Source organism: Taurulus bubalis (genome assembly GCF_910589615.1).
Source record: "Taurulus bubalis genome assembly, chromosome: 5".
NCBI lineage: Eukaryota > Metazoa > Chordata > Actinopteri > Perciformes > Cottidae > Taurulus > Taurulus bubalis.
Genome location: NC_136593.1, coordinates 1,275,072 through 1,291,440, shown reverse-complemented (window position 1 = coordinate 1,291,440; position 16,369 = coordinate 1,275,072). Strand labels below are relative to the sequence as shown.

General features: G+C 43.4%; 1 protein-coding gene across 1 annotated transcript in view; it reads left to right on the top strand.

The window, feature by feature from the left end:
- Positions 1-6,985: 6,985 nt before the first annotated feature.
- Positions 6,986-16,369, top strand: part of uqcc1 (ubiquinol-cytochrome c reductase complex assembly factor 1) — a gene marked incomplete at its 5' end in the record, with an annotated part of 41,329 nt that continues 31,945 nt past the window's right edge. Inside the window, 3 exons of the mRNA XM_079218167.1 lie at positions 6,986-7,150; positions 8,519-8,702; positions 13,973-14,042. Coding sequence (XP_079074293.1) covers positions 6,986-7,150; positions 8,519-8,702; positions 13,973-14,042 — 419 coding nt within the window. The remainder of the gene's footprint in view (positions 7,151-8,518; positions 8,703-13,972; positions 14,043-16,369) is intronic.

The window sequence follows — 16,369 nt, the reverse complement described above, 5'->3', positions numbered from 1 at the left end:
TGTTCGGCCTCGCCGCCGTCTGCCGTGTGGCGTCTCCGTCCTGCACGACCACAGAGTGTGTAGACGCTTCCGTGTTTAAGAAGAGCACTGAGGTGTGCAGCCGGGTTCTATACACAGGTCTATTCTTACTCTACTTTATATTTTACTCTACTTTATATTTTACTCTACTTTATATTCTTACTTTAACTTTATATTCTTACTTTATATTCTTACTCTACTTTATATTTTACTCTACTTTATATTCTTACTTTAACTTTATATTCTTACTTTATATTCTTACTCTACTTTATATTTTACTCTACTTTATATTCTTACTCTACTTTATATTCTTACTTTAACTTTATATTCTTACTTTATATTCTTACTCTACTTTATATTCTTACTTTAACTTTACATTCTTACTTTATATTCTTACTCTACTTTATATTCTTACTTTAACTTTACATTCTTACTTTATATTCTTACTCTACTTTATATTCTTACTCTACTTTATATTCTTACTCTACTTTATATTCTTACTCTACTTTATATTCTTACTTTAACTTTATATTCTTACTTTAACTTTATATTCTTACTCTACTTTATATTCTTACTCTACTTTATATTCTTACTTTAACTTTATATTCTTACTCTACTTTATATTCTTACTCTACTTTATATTCTTACTTTAACTTTATCTTCTTACTCTACTTTATATTCTTACTCTACTTTATATTCTTACTTTAACTTTATCTTCTTACTTTAACTTTCTATACAATTAACTTTACATTCTTACTTTATATTCCTACTTTTAAAGCTCAGAGCCGTTTTTCCCAAACCTCAACACCTGACAGCATAAACCTGAAGACGTGTGTCTTCCTCTCCGTTCCTTCTGGGCGTTGCAGCTCATGAAAGAACATTTTTGTATTTTCATCCTGAATCTCTGACGTTCTGTTTGGTTTCATCGTCACATTCACCAAACTCTTTCAGCCCGATGAATACCACCTGTGCACGTGCATGTGCATGTGCATGTGCGTGTGCGTGTGCGTGTGCGTGTGCACGTGCGTGTGCACGGGCATGTGACTATGCGTGAGTGTGCACGCTCGTTAAGGCCACCTGTGTCGCTCGGCCTCAGGGCAGGTTTTATTCAGAACAAATGTTATCTGAAAAAAAAAGTCTTTTTACCCCAAACAGCCGGGTGAAGTTTTCGTCAGAATATGACATTTTATGTAATCTGAGTCGTACTGCGACACAAAACTGTTTGAAACTAGTTTGATCCAGACGGTCAAGAGGTTGTGACACGAGAGAAAGTTTCAGGTGACGTCACACAGGTGTTGAGCTGGAGGACGGTCACCTGGTCACCTGGTCAGCTGGTCACCTGACCACCTGACCACCTGACCAGGTGACCAGGTGACCAGGTGACCAGGTGACCAGGTGACCACCTGACCAGGTGACCAGGTGACCAGGTGACCACCTGACCAGGTGACCAGGTGACCAGGTGACCACCTGACCAGGTGACCACCTGACCAGGTGACCAGGTGACCACCTGACCAGGTGACCAGGTGACCAGGTGACCACCTGGAGGACCAGCAGTTGTTAGTGGGAGAATGAAAGAAAGATGTTGTAGAAAATTGTCATTTTATGAATGCCAATCCCTGATTTGGTCAAAATATTGTACATTATTTCAGATATGTACCATAATTTAGGAGGATTTGGGCAACATGAAGGTTTTTCGTGAACCAATGTGAGGGTCAAAGGTCAGAGGCCCTCTGAGGCAAATTTGTGATTTTGGGCTATAACAAAATGAATAGAATTGAAGAATAAATCATTCAAGTTTCACTCAGATTGACGCTTCAGTTGCACGTTTGATGTTCACTTGGCAGAAGGGCGTTGGTTCTCTCGTTCATCTGAAGGCAGAAAGGTTCTCTGAGCCGTTACGGCCTGAGACACGAAGCCTTTCAGATGAACATGATTTGCATTTCATAGATTCTGGATCTTTAGATATATTTTTTGCTTTAATGAGATAAAATCAAGATCAATCCAAATCCAACTCAAATCATTATTTCAAGTATTTTTGTGTCCTAAAAACCAATCCACCCTAGGGGGAGGAGGGGGGGCAGACTGAGCGATTGTTATATAGAACTATAAATCATAGCTTGTTTTATGAAAAAAGCCCAAAACTGCTGTATTTGGATGTATTGAACACCATCAGTAATATACAAGTGAAATATATGGTTTGGTACATGAGAAAATGTAAATGTCACAGATATAACACAGCAAATGTTGGAGTCTTCGTCTGAATGTTCTCTGTTCTAAACCCTCTGTAACTTTGTTCTGCTTCACTTTATCAAAGTCAACCTTTGCAGAGAGAATGTTCACATATTGAGTTATGATTTGGGTTAGAGAATGTTCACATATTGAGCTATGATTTGGGTTAGAGAATGTTCACATATTGAGTTATGATTTGGGTTAGAGAATGTTCACATATTGAGCTATGATTTGGGTTAGAGAATGTTCACATATTGTGTTATGATTTGGGTTAGAGAATGTTCACATATTGAGTTATGATTTGGGTTAGAGAATGTTCACATATTGAGTTATGATTTGGGTTAGAGAATGTTCACATATTGAGCTATGATTTGGGTTAGAGAATGTTCACATATTGAGCTATGATTTGGGTTAGAGAATGTTCACATATTGAGTTATGATTTGGGTTAGAGTTGGACCTTACAGCTGCATCATTTCAAAGAAATAATCATCCTGAAAGTGATTTTTTTATAGGCGGACCTGAAACCTTTAAATGTTTTCTGTGTGTCATCTTCATTTACTCTTAACCAGTACCATATAGACTGATATTTACACATCTGAACAAAATCTCACATGTGTACCTTTTATTATAACACCAACATTATTCAAACAGCCCTAGTGGCTGCAGAGATACACCCTTTTTAGTTTGGATGACATTTTCGAGAAAAGGGCCTAAAAATAGGATGGTTTCCAAAAAGGTTGAGATGAAGATGTTATAATTCTTTCGTTCCCTGCGGTGGAGGACGACAGGCTGCTTCTGTAGACACGACGAGGACAACTGGCAGAACTTTAACTTGAACTAAAGATCTCCTCAGTCACTGGTTCTCGTGTCAGAATGAATCAGTTCTCTCGATGGCTCTTTTAGTTTCCAGACTCTCCGCGTTGCGTAACATGAAGCGCTGATGCAGGAATGGAAGCGTTCTGGTGGCTCTGCCCACATGACCTCGAGCCTCGTTAGAGGAATCCATCTCTGGCTTGTGTAACGGAACCGCAGCTCTTTTGTCTCTCGCAACTGAAATGTGACCATTTCCTGATGATATGATTCCATAATAATGTTTTCCAGCTTTACATTTTCAACCATATCGTATGCATCGTCTTTACTCTTTAAAGAACCCTTAAGTCCTCAACCAAACATTTTACGAGATCAAAAGCTTTTGGGCGTCAACTTGAAGAGGCTCGCCGAAGCTTCTGGGAAGTCGAGTTAATACGAACATATGACACAATGCACGGTCTACATGCATGGATGGATTTCTGAATAGAACAGGCCCCAAAGTATTGTGCTTACACCATGCCACTGAAAGAGACGCGTAGAGCCTGGAAGATACTGCAAAGAGACACAAGAGACCACAACTACTCAAAGGGCAAATCAACCACAAAGAGACACACAATGATGACAAAGAGACAGAAAGAAACAACCACTGATTACAAATGGCTTCAAAAACAAATACAAAGACATACAAAACAACCACAGACAAAAAAAGACACAAAAGTGACCAATAAGAGACTAAAACCCACGACAAAGTGACACAAGATGACCACAAAGTGACACAAAGCAACGACAAAGATACACAACTTCATTACAAAGAGACCCTAAACAACTACAGACACAAAGCATCTACAAGGAGACGCACCATGATGGTTGTATAGAAGTCTATGCTTCATGTGTTAAAGCTGCATTCTCTCTCCTGACCACCAGGGGGTGACTCCTCTGGTTGTATAGAAGTATATATAAATGACTCTACTTCTCTTGATGTATTCCCTCAGTAAACATTGTAAACATGAGTTTATGTCTCAATCTCTAGTTTCAAGTCTTCTTCAATACAGCATGATGTTCATTTAGTAGATTATGGTCATTTAGAGTCAAACAGACCATAAAGCAGGGGATGCTTTAGGGCGGGGCTACAGGGTGATTGACAGGTCGACACAGAGACGTATACGGCGTCTCTATGTCAAAAAGCGAAGATGGTGATGGCCGTAATCCAAGATGGCGATGAAGTCGCTGAACTCAAGTCTTCAAAACATCCGTCCACAAGCCATGTGATGACCATGTCCGCTTCCTATGAACAGTCTGTGGGACACAGTCAGCATTATAGTCATAGTCATATATGTAAAGAATAAATCTACAGCGCATAGAACATGATCCAACATGACTTTGTCTAGGTTTGTTTTAAAACGACGGATTGGCAGCAGATATTTCATTGGTTTGACTTTATTGGAGCTAAAGTCTCTTTTCACCTCTGTAACGTGCCATTGGGGATCCCGGGGCCCGGGGAGCTGTATTATTAAACATGAGACCTGTGCTGCGGCACCAACACCATAACTTCCTGTATGCCAGCGAGGGCAGAAGGCAACAGAAAGAACCAGAACCACTTCCTGTGGGGCGCCGCAGCGGATCGGCTGTCGGAGGAACCCCGGTGCCGCTCACATCGGGACCGGATCAGAACACAGGTGTGTTTTGTTCACTTTATTGCTCGCTGCCCTCGTGTGAAACCTAAGCCCGGTGGGTAAATACAGACCTGTGCTATTTTCAACAATGACTGCTCAAAGTCCGCGTACACTATGATGTCACTTCCTGTGTGCCCCCCCGAGCCCCACAGGTCAACTCAGTCAACGAAATATTGATGGACGTCCTCGACTGCGACGTTTCATTCGGTGGCGGCGAGATCTTTTTTTTCTGGCACTGAAATGTGCTCTTAAAAAATAAACTCTTCAAGTCAGGAAAAGGAGCCGGAGGCTAAAAGTTCAGCGCGGCTGTAAAGGAAACGACGGAGAGCAACCGAGCGTCCACAGACTCCATCTGGGAGCCGGGCGGCAACAATAACTCTGAACTTGAGTGAATGATGTTTCGACAGCATGAACTTAAGGAAATACCCGGAGAACAGGGTGGATTGTGGGAAAATAAAAGCTTTTCAAAAGTCAAGAAAGAAAGAAAAACAACCTTTTTTCCTAATAGTTATGAATGAGTTTGTGTGAACATAAATCCACCAACACAAACGTATCTGGTTATTTATGGTGAGATTATCTGATTTATGGACTCATTTTTCTTTTCTTTTTTTTAAACATAGAGAGGAAAAGGGAGAAATTACATGTGTGAACACATCCAACACAAGCACAGGTATAATGAAGAGCGAGCACACACACACACACACACACACACACACACACACACACACACACACACACACACACACACACACACACACACACACACACACACACACACACAACTGTAAACATGTAAAATGTGTGTGTGTGTGTGTGTGTGTTTACTTGTCCAGCTGTCTTTGTGAGGACCAATTGGAGTTTTAAACTTTCAGAGTGAGGTCATTTATGGACCAGCGTTCAGAGCCCTGTTGGAGGGTTCAGGCTTGGTATTAAGGGTCGGGTCAGAATTGGGCAATGACTGTCTTTAGGGTGATGCATTTAGTGATCAGGTAAGGAGTAGCAGCATTAAGCCAATGAGTGTCCTCACAGAGATAGAAGGACAAGGTAGCGTGCGTGTCATAACCAGGCTCAGAATGATTATCATCAAATGTTTTTCTAACTTAAACAGAAACAGCAGTTGTTTCACGTATTTTCCATTTCGTACTGCAGCTCATAAAACACACATTGTTGCTAAATTTGATAATGAATTTGGAAGCGTCTTCTCTCTGAAACAAACGTAGCTGTGTTCTCCTCTAACTCACCTCCGTCGTCAGGCTCCTTGTAATCCTGCATACCAATTATTATTACTGTTTTTTTCCATGAAATAGACGGCCACTATGGGGAACAGTGCGCTTTTAGTCGTGATCCTACATACTGAGCAGTGTTTGCACGAATGGCAAATAAAAGGGGTTTTATTCAAAAGAAAATGTCACATCTCTCATCTAATAGCTCAACAAACACTAAAGACATCTAACTTGGCACACTGAGTCTGTATGATGTTGGCTTTAATAAATGAAAAATGAGAGCACTAGCGCCACCGTGTGGCAAGTAAAGAAGCATTCTCTCTACTGACCACCAGGGGGCGACTCCTCTGGTTGTATAGAAGTCTATGCTTCATATGTTAAAGCTGCATTATCTCTCCTGACCACCAGGGGGCGAATCCTCTGGTTGTATAGAAGTCTATGCTTCATGTGTTAAAGCTGCATTCTCTCTCCTGACCACCAGGGGGCGACTCCTCTGGTTGTATAGCAGCGACATGTTCTGCAGACGCAAGAGGTCTGCCAGCTCTCTCTCACACACACACACACACACACACACACACACACACACATGGATTCTCTGCGTTGGACCTCTGGTGAACCTGCGTCGGCTCTTATCTGCTCAGCGTGCGCTCGCCGTCAGGAGGAAACTCTTAACGTGTTTTTATCTGTTCATCTGGAGCCGCTGCTCCAACAAAGGCGGCTTTGTCCCTTCCTGCCTACCGCTACCCGCCTCTCTGAAATAGTGTTGCTTTGTTGACTGCAGACCTCAGAGGAAAGGTAACGAGCGGGAACACACTGGTGCACCTGCTCTCACTCACTGCTCTACAAAACAACTTGGGTTTTGATATTTGGAGATTCTGAGTAATCATCTGATTACTACATTTAGATTTCTTCCAAAAGCTGTTCCAGGTGAGCGTTTTCCAGCAGTCGGAGCCCAACAAAGCTCACTCTGTCCTTCACATCAACAACCCTTTGTTCTCCTCTGGGCGATACGACGTTGTGCGGTCGTCCACATGATCGAATACACAGCGGTCTGTCAGCGCACCGGCTGCACGCTCACAGAGGAGCAGGAAGGTTTGTTCCTCAGCCGCCACCACTGTGACTCCAAACTCACTTTGCAATGCATCACGTTCCCGCTGGAGGCCGCCCCATGCGACCACGCCCACTTCCTGTATACAGTCTGTGTGTAGGCAGGTGGCATGCTGGGATAGCGATCAGGTCCTACACCAGTGGTTCTCAAACTTGTTCTCTCACGCCCCACTTTGGACGATAAAAATGTTCACGCCCCACCGCCCCAACAATATTGTGATTGTTTTTATTGAAATAACTTTTTGTGACTCCATCCGTGCTTTTGCAAATAATAGAATAAAGAAAATTGCAAACACTTTCAAGTAAACCAGATACTCCATCAGACAGAAACAAATACAATGTGCAATCACTTTGTTAGAACAATGCAAATAAAGTTCTACCTGTGCAAAAAATAACTAATGTTTGAAAAAAATTGCTTATTGTGGCTGAAATTAGCCTGTTTTCCACTGAATATCTTTTCAAGATAACAACAATAACGTTCAACCTGTGCAAAACAGAATGAGTGAGATGTGTGAGCATCAGGTTGAATCAGTATTAGTGGCTGCTGAGCTGCTTTCCTCTACACATCTTTATAAAATAGGGTTACAGGTTTGATACGCCTCTCAATTAATGCTCAATGTTGAGCTGAGATCTGTTTTCTGTTTTGAGAGGTGCAGCAGGAGAGAAGCCGACCTCACGGAGAGGTCGCACAAGCGTAACCTGTCAACGGCGTAACATAAACATTTACCCGAAAGTTTATGCATTTGTCCATGTATTTATTAATGACTTAGTTTTATGTCCGTGTACTTTGTACTTTTGTAATATGTGAAGTTCTCAATAAAGGTCGTGAAATAAATAAATTCTGCATTCCGCCCGCGCCCCACCTGTCATACCTCACCACAGTTTGAGAACCACTGCCCTACAGAGAATGAATTATTGATTATAGATCTAATTGCAAAAAAAACACAAGACGTCAACACTGATTCAATGTCACGTAACTTCCGTTGTTTTATGAAGTTGTTTCCTGTGAAGACGGGAGTTTATTTTGAAAAGACGTTCTGCATGAGATGGAGATGGAGATAAAGCGGTGAAGATAAAGATAGAGATAAAGAGATGGAGATGGAGCCAGAGAAGGAGGAGGAGATGGAGATAAAGAGATGAGATGGAGATAAAGAGATGAGATGGAGATAAAGAGATGAGATGGAGATAAAGAGATGAGATGGAGATGGAGCTGGAGGTGGAGATAGAGATGGAGATAAAGAGATGAGATGGAGATAAAGAGATGAGATGGAGATAAAGAGATGAGCTGGAGGTGGAGATGGAGGAAACACTGTGGGAAGCGTCTCAGTCATGCAACTCAACTCAACCAAATGAAGAATCGGATGCATGCGCTCGTCTCTCTTCTTTTATCTGCTCTCTGTTCCCTCCCCTCTCTCTTTTGGCTTTTCAGTCTCTCTCCATTCTTTTCTCCCTCTCAGTCAGCCTCCCATGAATTAAAACATTGCTCTTTCTTCTTCTACTACTTCCTCTGGAGGAGTGGAGAGGTGGCGGTGTGGAGGGGTGGAGGAGTGGATGAGTGGAGGGGTGGAGGGCCTCCTGGCCTCCCCCACATGGACATCCCCCCGCTGCTCGTCATTACCAAACAGCGTCTCTCTCTGCAAGGTGCTCAGCAAACACAGCCAGCAAATGAGGAAACATGGCCGCTCTCAGAAGGAAGGAGTTCTCCTCACTCGCCCCATGTTCTGCAGGGAGAGGATCAAGATGGTTGTTATTTGTCGGTACATGGAGACATTCACTCTGACATCCTGTTTGTTTGCCCGTCAGATTGAACATCGCATGTGAACAGGTTAGTGTTTATGCTTATGTTTATGTGTAAACAACAGGAAACACAGCCTTGTTTTCAAGATGAGACGATCGCCCGTTTGAGTCCATAAAGGAAGTTATGATCCGACAGCGTGGGACCACACATCAGGGCCTGTGTTTAAAAAGCATCTCGTATTCTCTTTGAGGAAACGCTTCAATCTGGAGTTAAACTGCAGAGGAGGACTTTATCTCCACAGCTTCCTGTCCTAGACTTTCAAACTAAAACCTTTGATGTCGCCCACAGACTGAATCCACCATGAAGTCCGTGAGTTCTCAGCAACTAAACATTGATGGTGCTCAGAGGATGAAGCCTGGTGACTTTGGTGACTCTTGAGTCGAAGTCTTGACTTGGCGTGTAAACATCTAAACATCCAGCAGATGGAGATGTGGAGTCGTTCATGGTTACCAGCAGATGAACCTTACTGACCTTGACCCCCTGAGGTTTTGTCTCAACAACTACAGGATTGATTGTGATGAAATATATCTACAAAAAACATCATGTTATCATTAGCATTACAAGCATGTTAGCATGGTTACGTTAGCATTTAGCTCGATTTTCAGTGCGGGTGCTGACAGGACAGGGCTGTCGACTCTTGCATCTGCGAAACGACGCACAGCAACTGTCATTGCTGGTTTCAGACCAGCAAATTGCTCATAAACTGTCAAATGGAGATGTTGAAGGGACAAAGGACTGAGAGGCCGAAGGTCCACGGACGAAGCACCGCCAACCTGTCTCGTCCCTTCTATGGAACAAGTCTGTTGTATCGGATGCTTGATAATGTTGACATAATGGAGTCTAAATCAAGATTTGAAACTTTAAAGCAAAAATGGAGAAGGACACGCCCTAAAGGCACCATGAGCTATAGATTGATTAAAAAAGACCTTTAGTCTTGTTTTAATTGGTCCAGACAAACTTAAGCGAACTGCAGGTGTGATACGACCTCAGAGCGAGAGAACGATGTGATTGGTCCAGAATCCCCAATCAAAGTGACTCAAGCGTAAGAGTTGATGAACTACAGCTTTCTGTGAAGCCCAACCTCACGTCTCCTGCTGCATTCTGGGATCTCGATGCCGCAGGGCAACGCAGATTTGGTTGGCGTTGCCAGTTGGCCTTGTGCTCGGTCCAGGACGACGAATCTCTGTTCAGGATTTAGTTTTCCCACAGTGAGGCTCAACAACTCAATGGTTGCACCAATTTGGGTTTGTTCATTTCAATTTCAGGTGGGCTGGAGACTGCTTTTTTAAATCTGTGTTATCCTTTGATGGACCTGCGACCAGACCCGCATGTTGATCTTCTGTCTAATCCGTGTGCTGATAGGTTCCAGCCCTTATGACCCTGAGAGCAATTAGGCACGTAAAGGCAATTGTATCTGTTTCAGGATGACTCGCTGCGTTGACGGTTCGCCACGACGTGCTTTGCTTTAGCGCCAGCAGTTGGTTTCCCACAGTGGATGTATCATTTTGAGGTCACTCCACAGACGTTCCAATAACAATGGGTCTAAAATGGTTGTTGAGTCTTAGGCTAAATTTATCCACACTGGACCACAATGTGCTAATGTCTGCGACTGGATAAACAGCTACTAAGAACTAAGAACGGAGGAATGCTCATAATGGGGCATTTTAACTGATTGTTGCTAAGCCACCTTGCCAAACACATACCCTCATCATGGGGCACCTTGCCAAACACATGCACACGCACACAGACACACACACACATGCATGCATACCATTGCAGACATATGTTCAGGCCCTGGGGACTCCCATGATGCCTTGCACCTGCTTGCGAACACAGTCAGGTCTACTTCCCGGTCATCAGTCACTGCCAGCCATCGGCATCGGAGGAGCCAAGACCACCAGAGTTCCTCAGTGACTCACAACCAAGCACACAGTCAGTCAAACACACCAGGAAGGTTCAGCTACACAACATGACACTGAACGAGGATCCAGAAGTCACAGCGCCGCAGAGACACTTCCTGTTTCCTGTTTCCAACATGCTTTCTCTAAACCAGGACCAGGAGAATCCGTCACTACTCTAACAAAGACGATGAAGGTCAGATCACCCAACATACATGATGTCGTTCCATACATCGTCCCCAAAACACCAAAACGTTTACAACATGCATTGCTCACAATGAACAGCATTACTGTATTTAAAGGTTGGGGTCACACACAAGTCCCATTTCAGGTAATGGAGTTCCACTGAGAGGGTTGAAAGAGTTTCAAAATGAGCTTGAATGAACTGCAATGGGACGGAAACATTAAGTCAAACAAAGCCACTAAAAACAGATGAAAAACTACCCTAAAACACCTGCAAAGTGATGGAACTATTTTTTCAGCAACTATACTATAAGATGAAGAACTATGAGAGATGCAAAATGAGCACAAACAGAAACTGGTGTAGGTTACCCATCTTTTCAGCCCATTGCACCCTTGTTTGTTTTGGATAATTATGATAACGTGTCAAATTAAAGGTAATAAAGAGTCATTATAATACTACATATAGCACCTTGAACAGAAGTCGTGCTGTACAGTCAGCATGTCAACGTTCTCGCTGCTGCGGGGATTGAACCTGTGATGTTGTGGTTCTGGGCCAGCCTCTCTGACCTGCTGCCAGGTTACATAAAGGGCCGACACATAAGCGCTGTCTTTGTCTGGAGGTGCTGGAGCCACGAGAGCCCCGAGCACCCTGAGGTGTTTACTGGAGCAGCAGCTGCACGAGGGATGTCGGAAGAAAGGAGCTCTTTCACCTGGGGCCTGGGGGCGGGGCCTGGAGGGGGTACGGTTATGACAGGAAGAAAGGTGAAACAGACAGATAAGGCAGACGAGAGAGACATGATGAGAAGGTGAGAGACAAAGAAAGCAAAGGGAGCTTCACGCTAGCGGTTGTTAATCAGCAGTAAACACAGAACCCGCTGATGTCCTGCAGGTGTTTGGTCAGAACCCAAGTCTTGGACATGTTTAAATGTTGACCTGATGCCAGATTGAAAGCCATGAAGAGAGACGTCCTCGTAGTAGACCCCCTCTGGAGAACCAGAACGTCTGAACAAAATGTCACCATCAACTCATCTAAACTGAGTCCATGATTCTAAAGTCTGATCAGGACGCTGATGGAACCGTGAGAGATTCTCCAGAACGTCTCCAGTTCAGCTGGAACAGAACCAGCAGATATTGCAGACATGTTGGGTTCATGGTGCAGACATGTTGGGTTCAGATATTGCAGACATGTTGGGTTCATGGTGCAGACATGTTGGGTTCAGATGTTTTTATTTTTTTAATTTTTTTTTATTTTAAGACAAGTAGACAAAGAAACAGCACAAGTACAATTGTGTTACATTTAGCCTTTTTCTCCCCACCCCCAAGCATTCAGGTCAACAGTATCATTCAAAATAAACTCCCTCCCTGACCAACAAAAACAACAACCTCTTAATTGAGGATACACAAACAAGCAAAACAAAACAATTGGGTTCAGATGGTGCAGACATGTTGGGTTCATGTTGCAGACATGTTGGGTTCAGATGTTACAGACATGTTGGGTTCAGATGTTGCAGACATGTTGGGTTCATGTTGCAGACATGTTGGGTTCATGGTGCAGACATGTTGGGTTCAGATGTTGCAGACATGTTGGGTTCATGGTGCAGACATGTTGGGTTCAGATGTTGCAGACATGTTGGGTTCATGGTGCAGACATGTTGGGTTCAGATGTTGCAGACATGTTGGGTTCATGGTGCAGACATGTTGGGTTCAGATGTTGCAGACATGTTGGGTTCATGTTGCAGACATGTTGGGTTCATGGTGCAGACATGTTGGGTTCAGATGTTGCAGACATGTTGGGTTCATGGTGCAGACATGTTGGGTTCATGGTGCAGACATGTTGGGTTCAGATGTTGCAGACATGTTGGGTTCATGGTGCAGACATGTTGGGTTCATGTTGCAGACATGTTGGGTTCATGTTACAGACATGTTGGGTTCAGATGGTGCAGACATGTTGGGTTCATGTTGCAGACATGTTGGGTTCATGGTGCAGACATGTTGGGTTCATGGTGCAGACATGTTGGGTTCATGGTGCAGACATGTTGGGTTCATGGTGCAGACATGTTGGGTTCAGATGTTGCAGACATGTTGGGTTCAGATGTTGCAGACATGTTGGGTTCATGTTGCAGACATGTTGGGTTCATGGTGCAGACATGTTGGGTTCATGGTGCAGACATGTTGGGTTCATGGTGCAGACATGTTGGGTTCATGTTGCAGACATGTTGGGTTCATGTTACAGACATGTTGGGTTCATGGTGCAGACATGTTGGGTTCATGGTGCAGACATGTTGGGTTCATGTTGCAGACATGTTGGGTTCATGTTGCGCTCCTCGTCCTCCAGTCACGCTGGTTTCCAGACATCGACCTCAGTTGTCGATTCCTACTGAACACGACTCCTTTGACTTTCACTCCAAACACAACAGGCCTTTGTTTCCAATGAAAACACCAGCGGAACAAATCAAAACATTCTCGCTGCAGCATTCTTTGGTTTTAGGAGCGACGAGATGAGCTGGAGCTCCATCGCTCCTCTTCTCTCTTTTGAGGACGAAGAGACCAAGAGTCAAGCTTCCAAACACGTTCATCCTGTTGTCTGTGTTTGTGTTTGTTAACCTTTTTAGCCCCATTATCGGACAAGGAGATTATAAAATAAGTTAAGTGACGTTTCCTAAAGGATCTCCAGAACCACAATGTTAATTAACTTCATTAACATTTCTGAAATACAGTACAGCCTTGTGGGAAGAAAAAATTAAACTTACTGTTAAGTTTATGTAATTACATAAACCCCGTAGCCTCAGCGTCATTTCCGGGCGGCGGCCGTAACGTTTCACTAGATCGTTCATAAGTACACTTTCAAAGTCGGATTTCAATAAAATCGAGGCTCAAAAGGCATGACGTGGTTTTTTATACCTCAAATAACACTATGGAGATGTTTTTTATGAGCTAGTACATTATTTATATAATATTATTTTTAACTTACACATTACAAGACACGATAGAAGACCGTGCCAGTGGTTTCACTATACTCATGTGGCCTGCAGGTGGCAGTAATGCACCCACAAAAGCAAAGAAGAAGAAGAGGAAGAAGAGGAAGAAGAAGACGTTTGGCGGGTAAACAGGACGTCAACACCACAGGATTAAAAATGTTCAAAAGAAAATCAGCTTTTGCAATGACCGCTCAAAGCTCTTTAACAACGCTTCATCATTAGGTTTTTATCTTCACACATTCACACATTCACACATTCACACATTCACACACAGAGGAGTTGAACAAAAAACAAGCCAAGCTTAAGAACTCAAATCGGGGCATTGAGGCACCAATAAAACATTTTTTAAAGAGGTAATTTTCCTCAAAAATTAAATAACATATACAAATAAAAATAACAAATAAAAAGAACAGATTTAAAGAACAAACATGAAGAACAAATATAAAGAACAATAAGGAGAATATTGAAGCAGTTTGGTAACATAATGCTGACATAATTGAAGCTGCTGGAGAAATGTGTGTTTCTTCTAAAATGGTAAATGGACCCGTACTTGTATCTTTATTTTCTAGTCTTCCGACGACTCAAAGCCCTTTAACACGACATGACATCATTCACCCATTCATGAGAGGAGCTACATGAAGGAGCCACATCAGATTATTAACCATTCATACAACGTAGAGCAGCTACGGGAGACATGTAGGGTTAAGAGTCTTGCCCAAGCACACATCGACATGGGCTAACAGAGCCGGGGATCGAACCACCGATCCTCTGATTGAAGGACGACTTTGCTCACCACTGAGCCACAATCACAAAACTCATTGGCTATTTGAACTCCAGTTTAGGAAGAACCAGGGACACAATCGCTCATGCTGTGATGAAGATGATGATGACGAGGAAGTGTTAACTGGAAGAGCATAGCCGTCACTGCGTCGTCCACTTCCTGTTGAACTCTTCCTGAGCTTTCAGGTCATTCCTGAGCTTCCTGTGCCAGAGTCCATTCAGACTTCAGCTCATTTAAGCCGTGACCAATCCCCACGCAGGCGACCCGTCAGGACTCCAAACACGCCTCTGGTTCTGACTCTGAAGGAAGTCAAAAACATTGTATCTATTGTTCTGCCTCGTGGCTGAACTCAGACCCTCTCTCTGGAGCAGAGCGTTCTCTTCTCATCATCGCGTCCACAACATGTGACTCGTGTTTGGAGCTTCGTATCGGAGGCTTTGAGGAGGTCGTGGAGCTCCACCGCTGAAGCTTCTCATCGGCTGCATGTCGGCCCTCTGCGGCGGCGGCTGGTCCAGGATCAGGGAGTTGAACAAAAACATGCTTCTACTTCGTAGAATATTCCATGTGAAATGTTGTTGATGTCTCGGTGCCTCATTGCGCGGCAGCGTCTCATTGAGACGTCGGGGACTTTGCCATAACTGTGATCCCTTAACAAAGACCACATATCTACCAGGTCCTGCGTTCTTGTCCTGGGAAAACCAATGCGCCAAGTCTTTATTTCCATGTGAGCGAGTCCTGAAGCGCTGATAAGAGGAGCTGAAGGTCAGAGGGATGCGCCATTCCAGCACTGTGATTGGTCAGTGGGCCAGCGTGACTTCTGTCAACAGAAAGCTAGCTAGCTGCTAGTAGAACTGAACTTGAAACATAAGAGAAGTGATGACATGTTTAGTGTTTAGCTTGGTGTAGTTGGTTTAACACTCTGTGGCTAAAGGAGGAGAAAGGGACTAGCTGGTGGATTTACTGATGACGCCTTTCTCACAGAGGGTTACGGGCGTGTTTGGCGATGACGATCCCAATATCGACTGCCACTGTCGAGCGGACATCTTCATCCCTAAGACGCATGGAAACTTATTCTAGAAACTCAACTGGGAGGCTCAGCTGTCCTCACTGGTCCATAACCATCAAGAAGGAGTTGCTACTGGAACTGAAGCGCACCGATCAACTGAACAACCGCGTCATTGAAGTGTTTAACAAAGAGAGGAGGATGGACTTTGTCTTTAAGTGAACAGCTTTGTGTTTTTACATCTGCAGTAGCATTGTGTTAATGTGTCTATGGTGTTGTGTTATTATATAGTTAATGTCGTTCCTTCTGATCGTGGCTCGTTCTCTTGAGTGTGCGGTGGTTTGGCACCGCAGTTTTGTTGGATTGTTTTGTCATGTTGTGTAATAACTACATGTGATGGCGTCAGCACGTATTTATGTCACTATACTGAAGGCCCAGGCAGAAGATGCACGGCCCGCCACTGCATCTTCCAGATAACCAGGGGAAAAGAGTCGAGTTAAAAAAGAAATAAAGTGTAGCTACCGAACTGGATGTAGTTGATGATAATAATAAATGCTTTAGTTCATCAGCTGTCGTACAAGTATTCTGATTATTGATTCTGTAAATTGGGATTTTTCCTCTGAAAATCTGATTTCACAGGAAATTATCAACGTGAATTGAATCACAT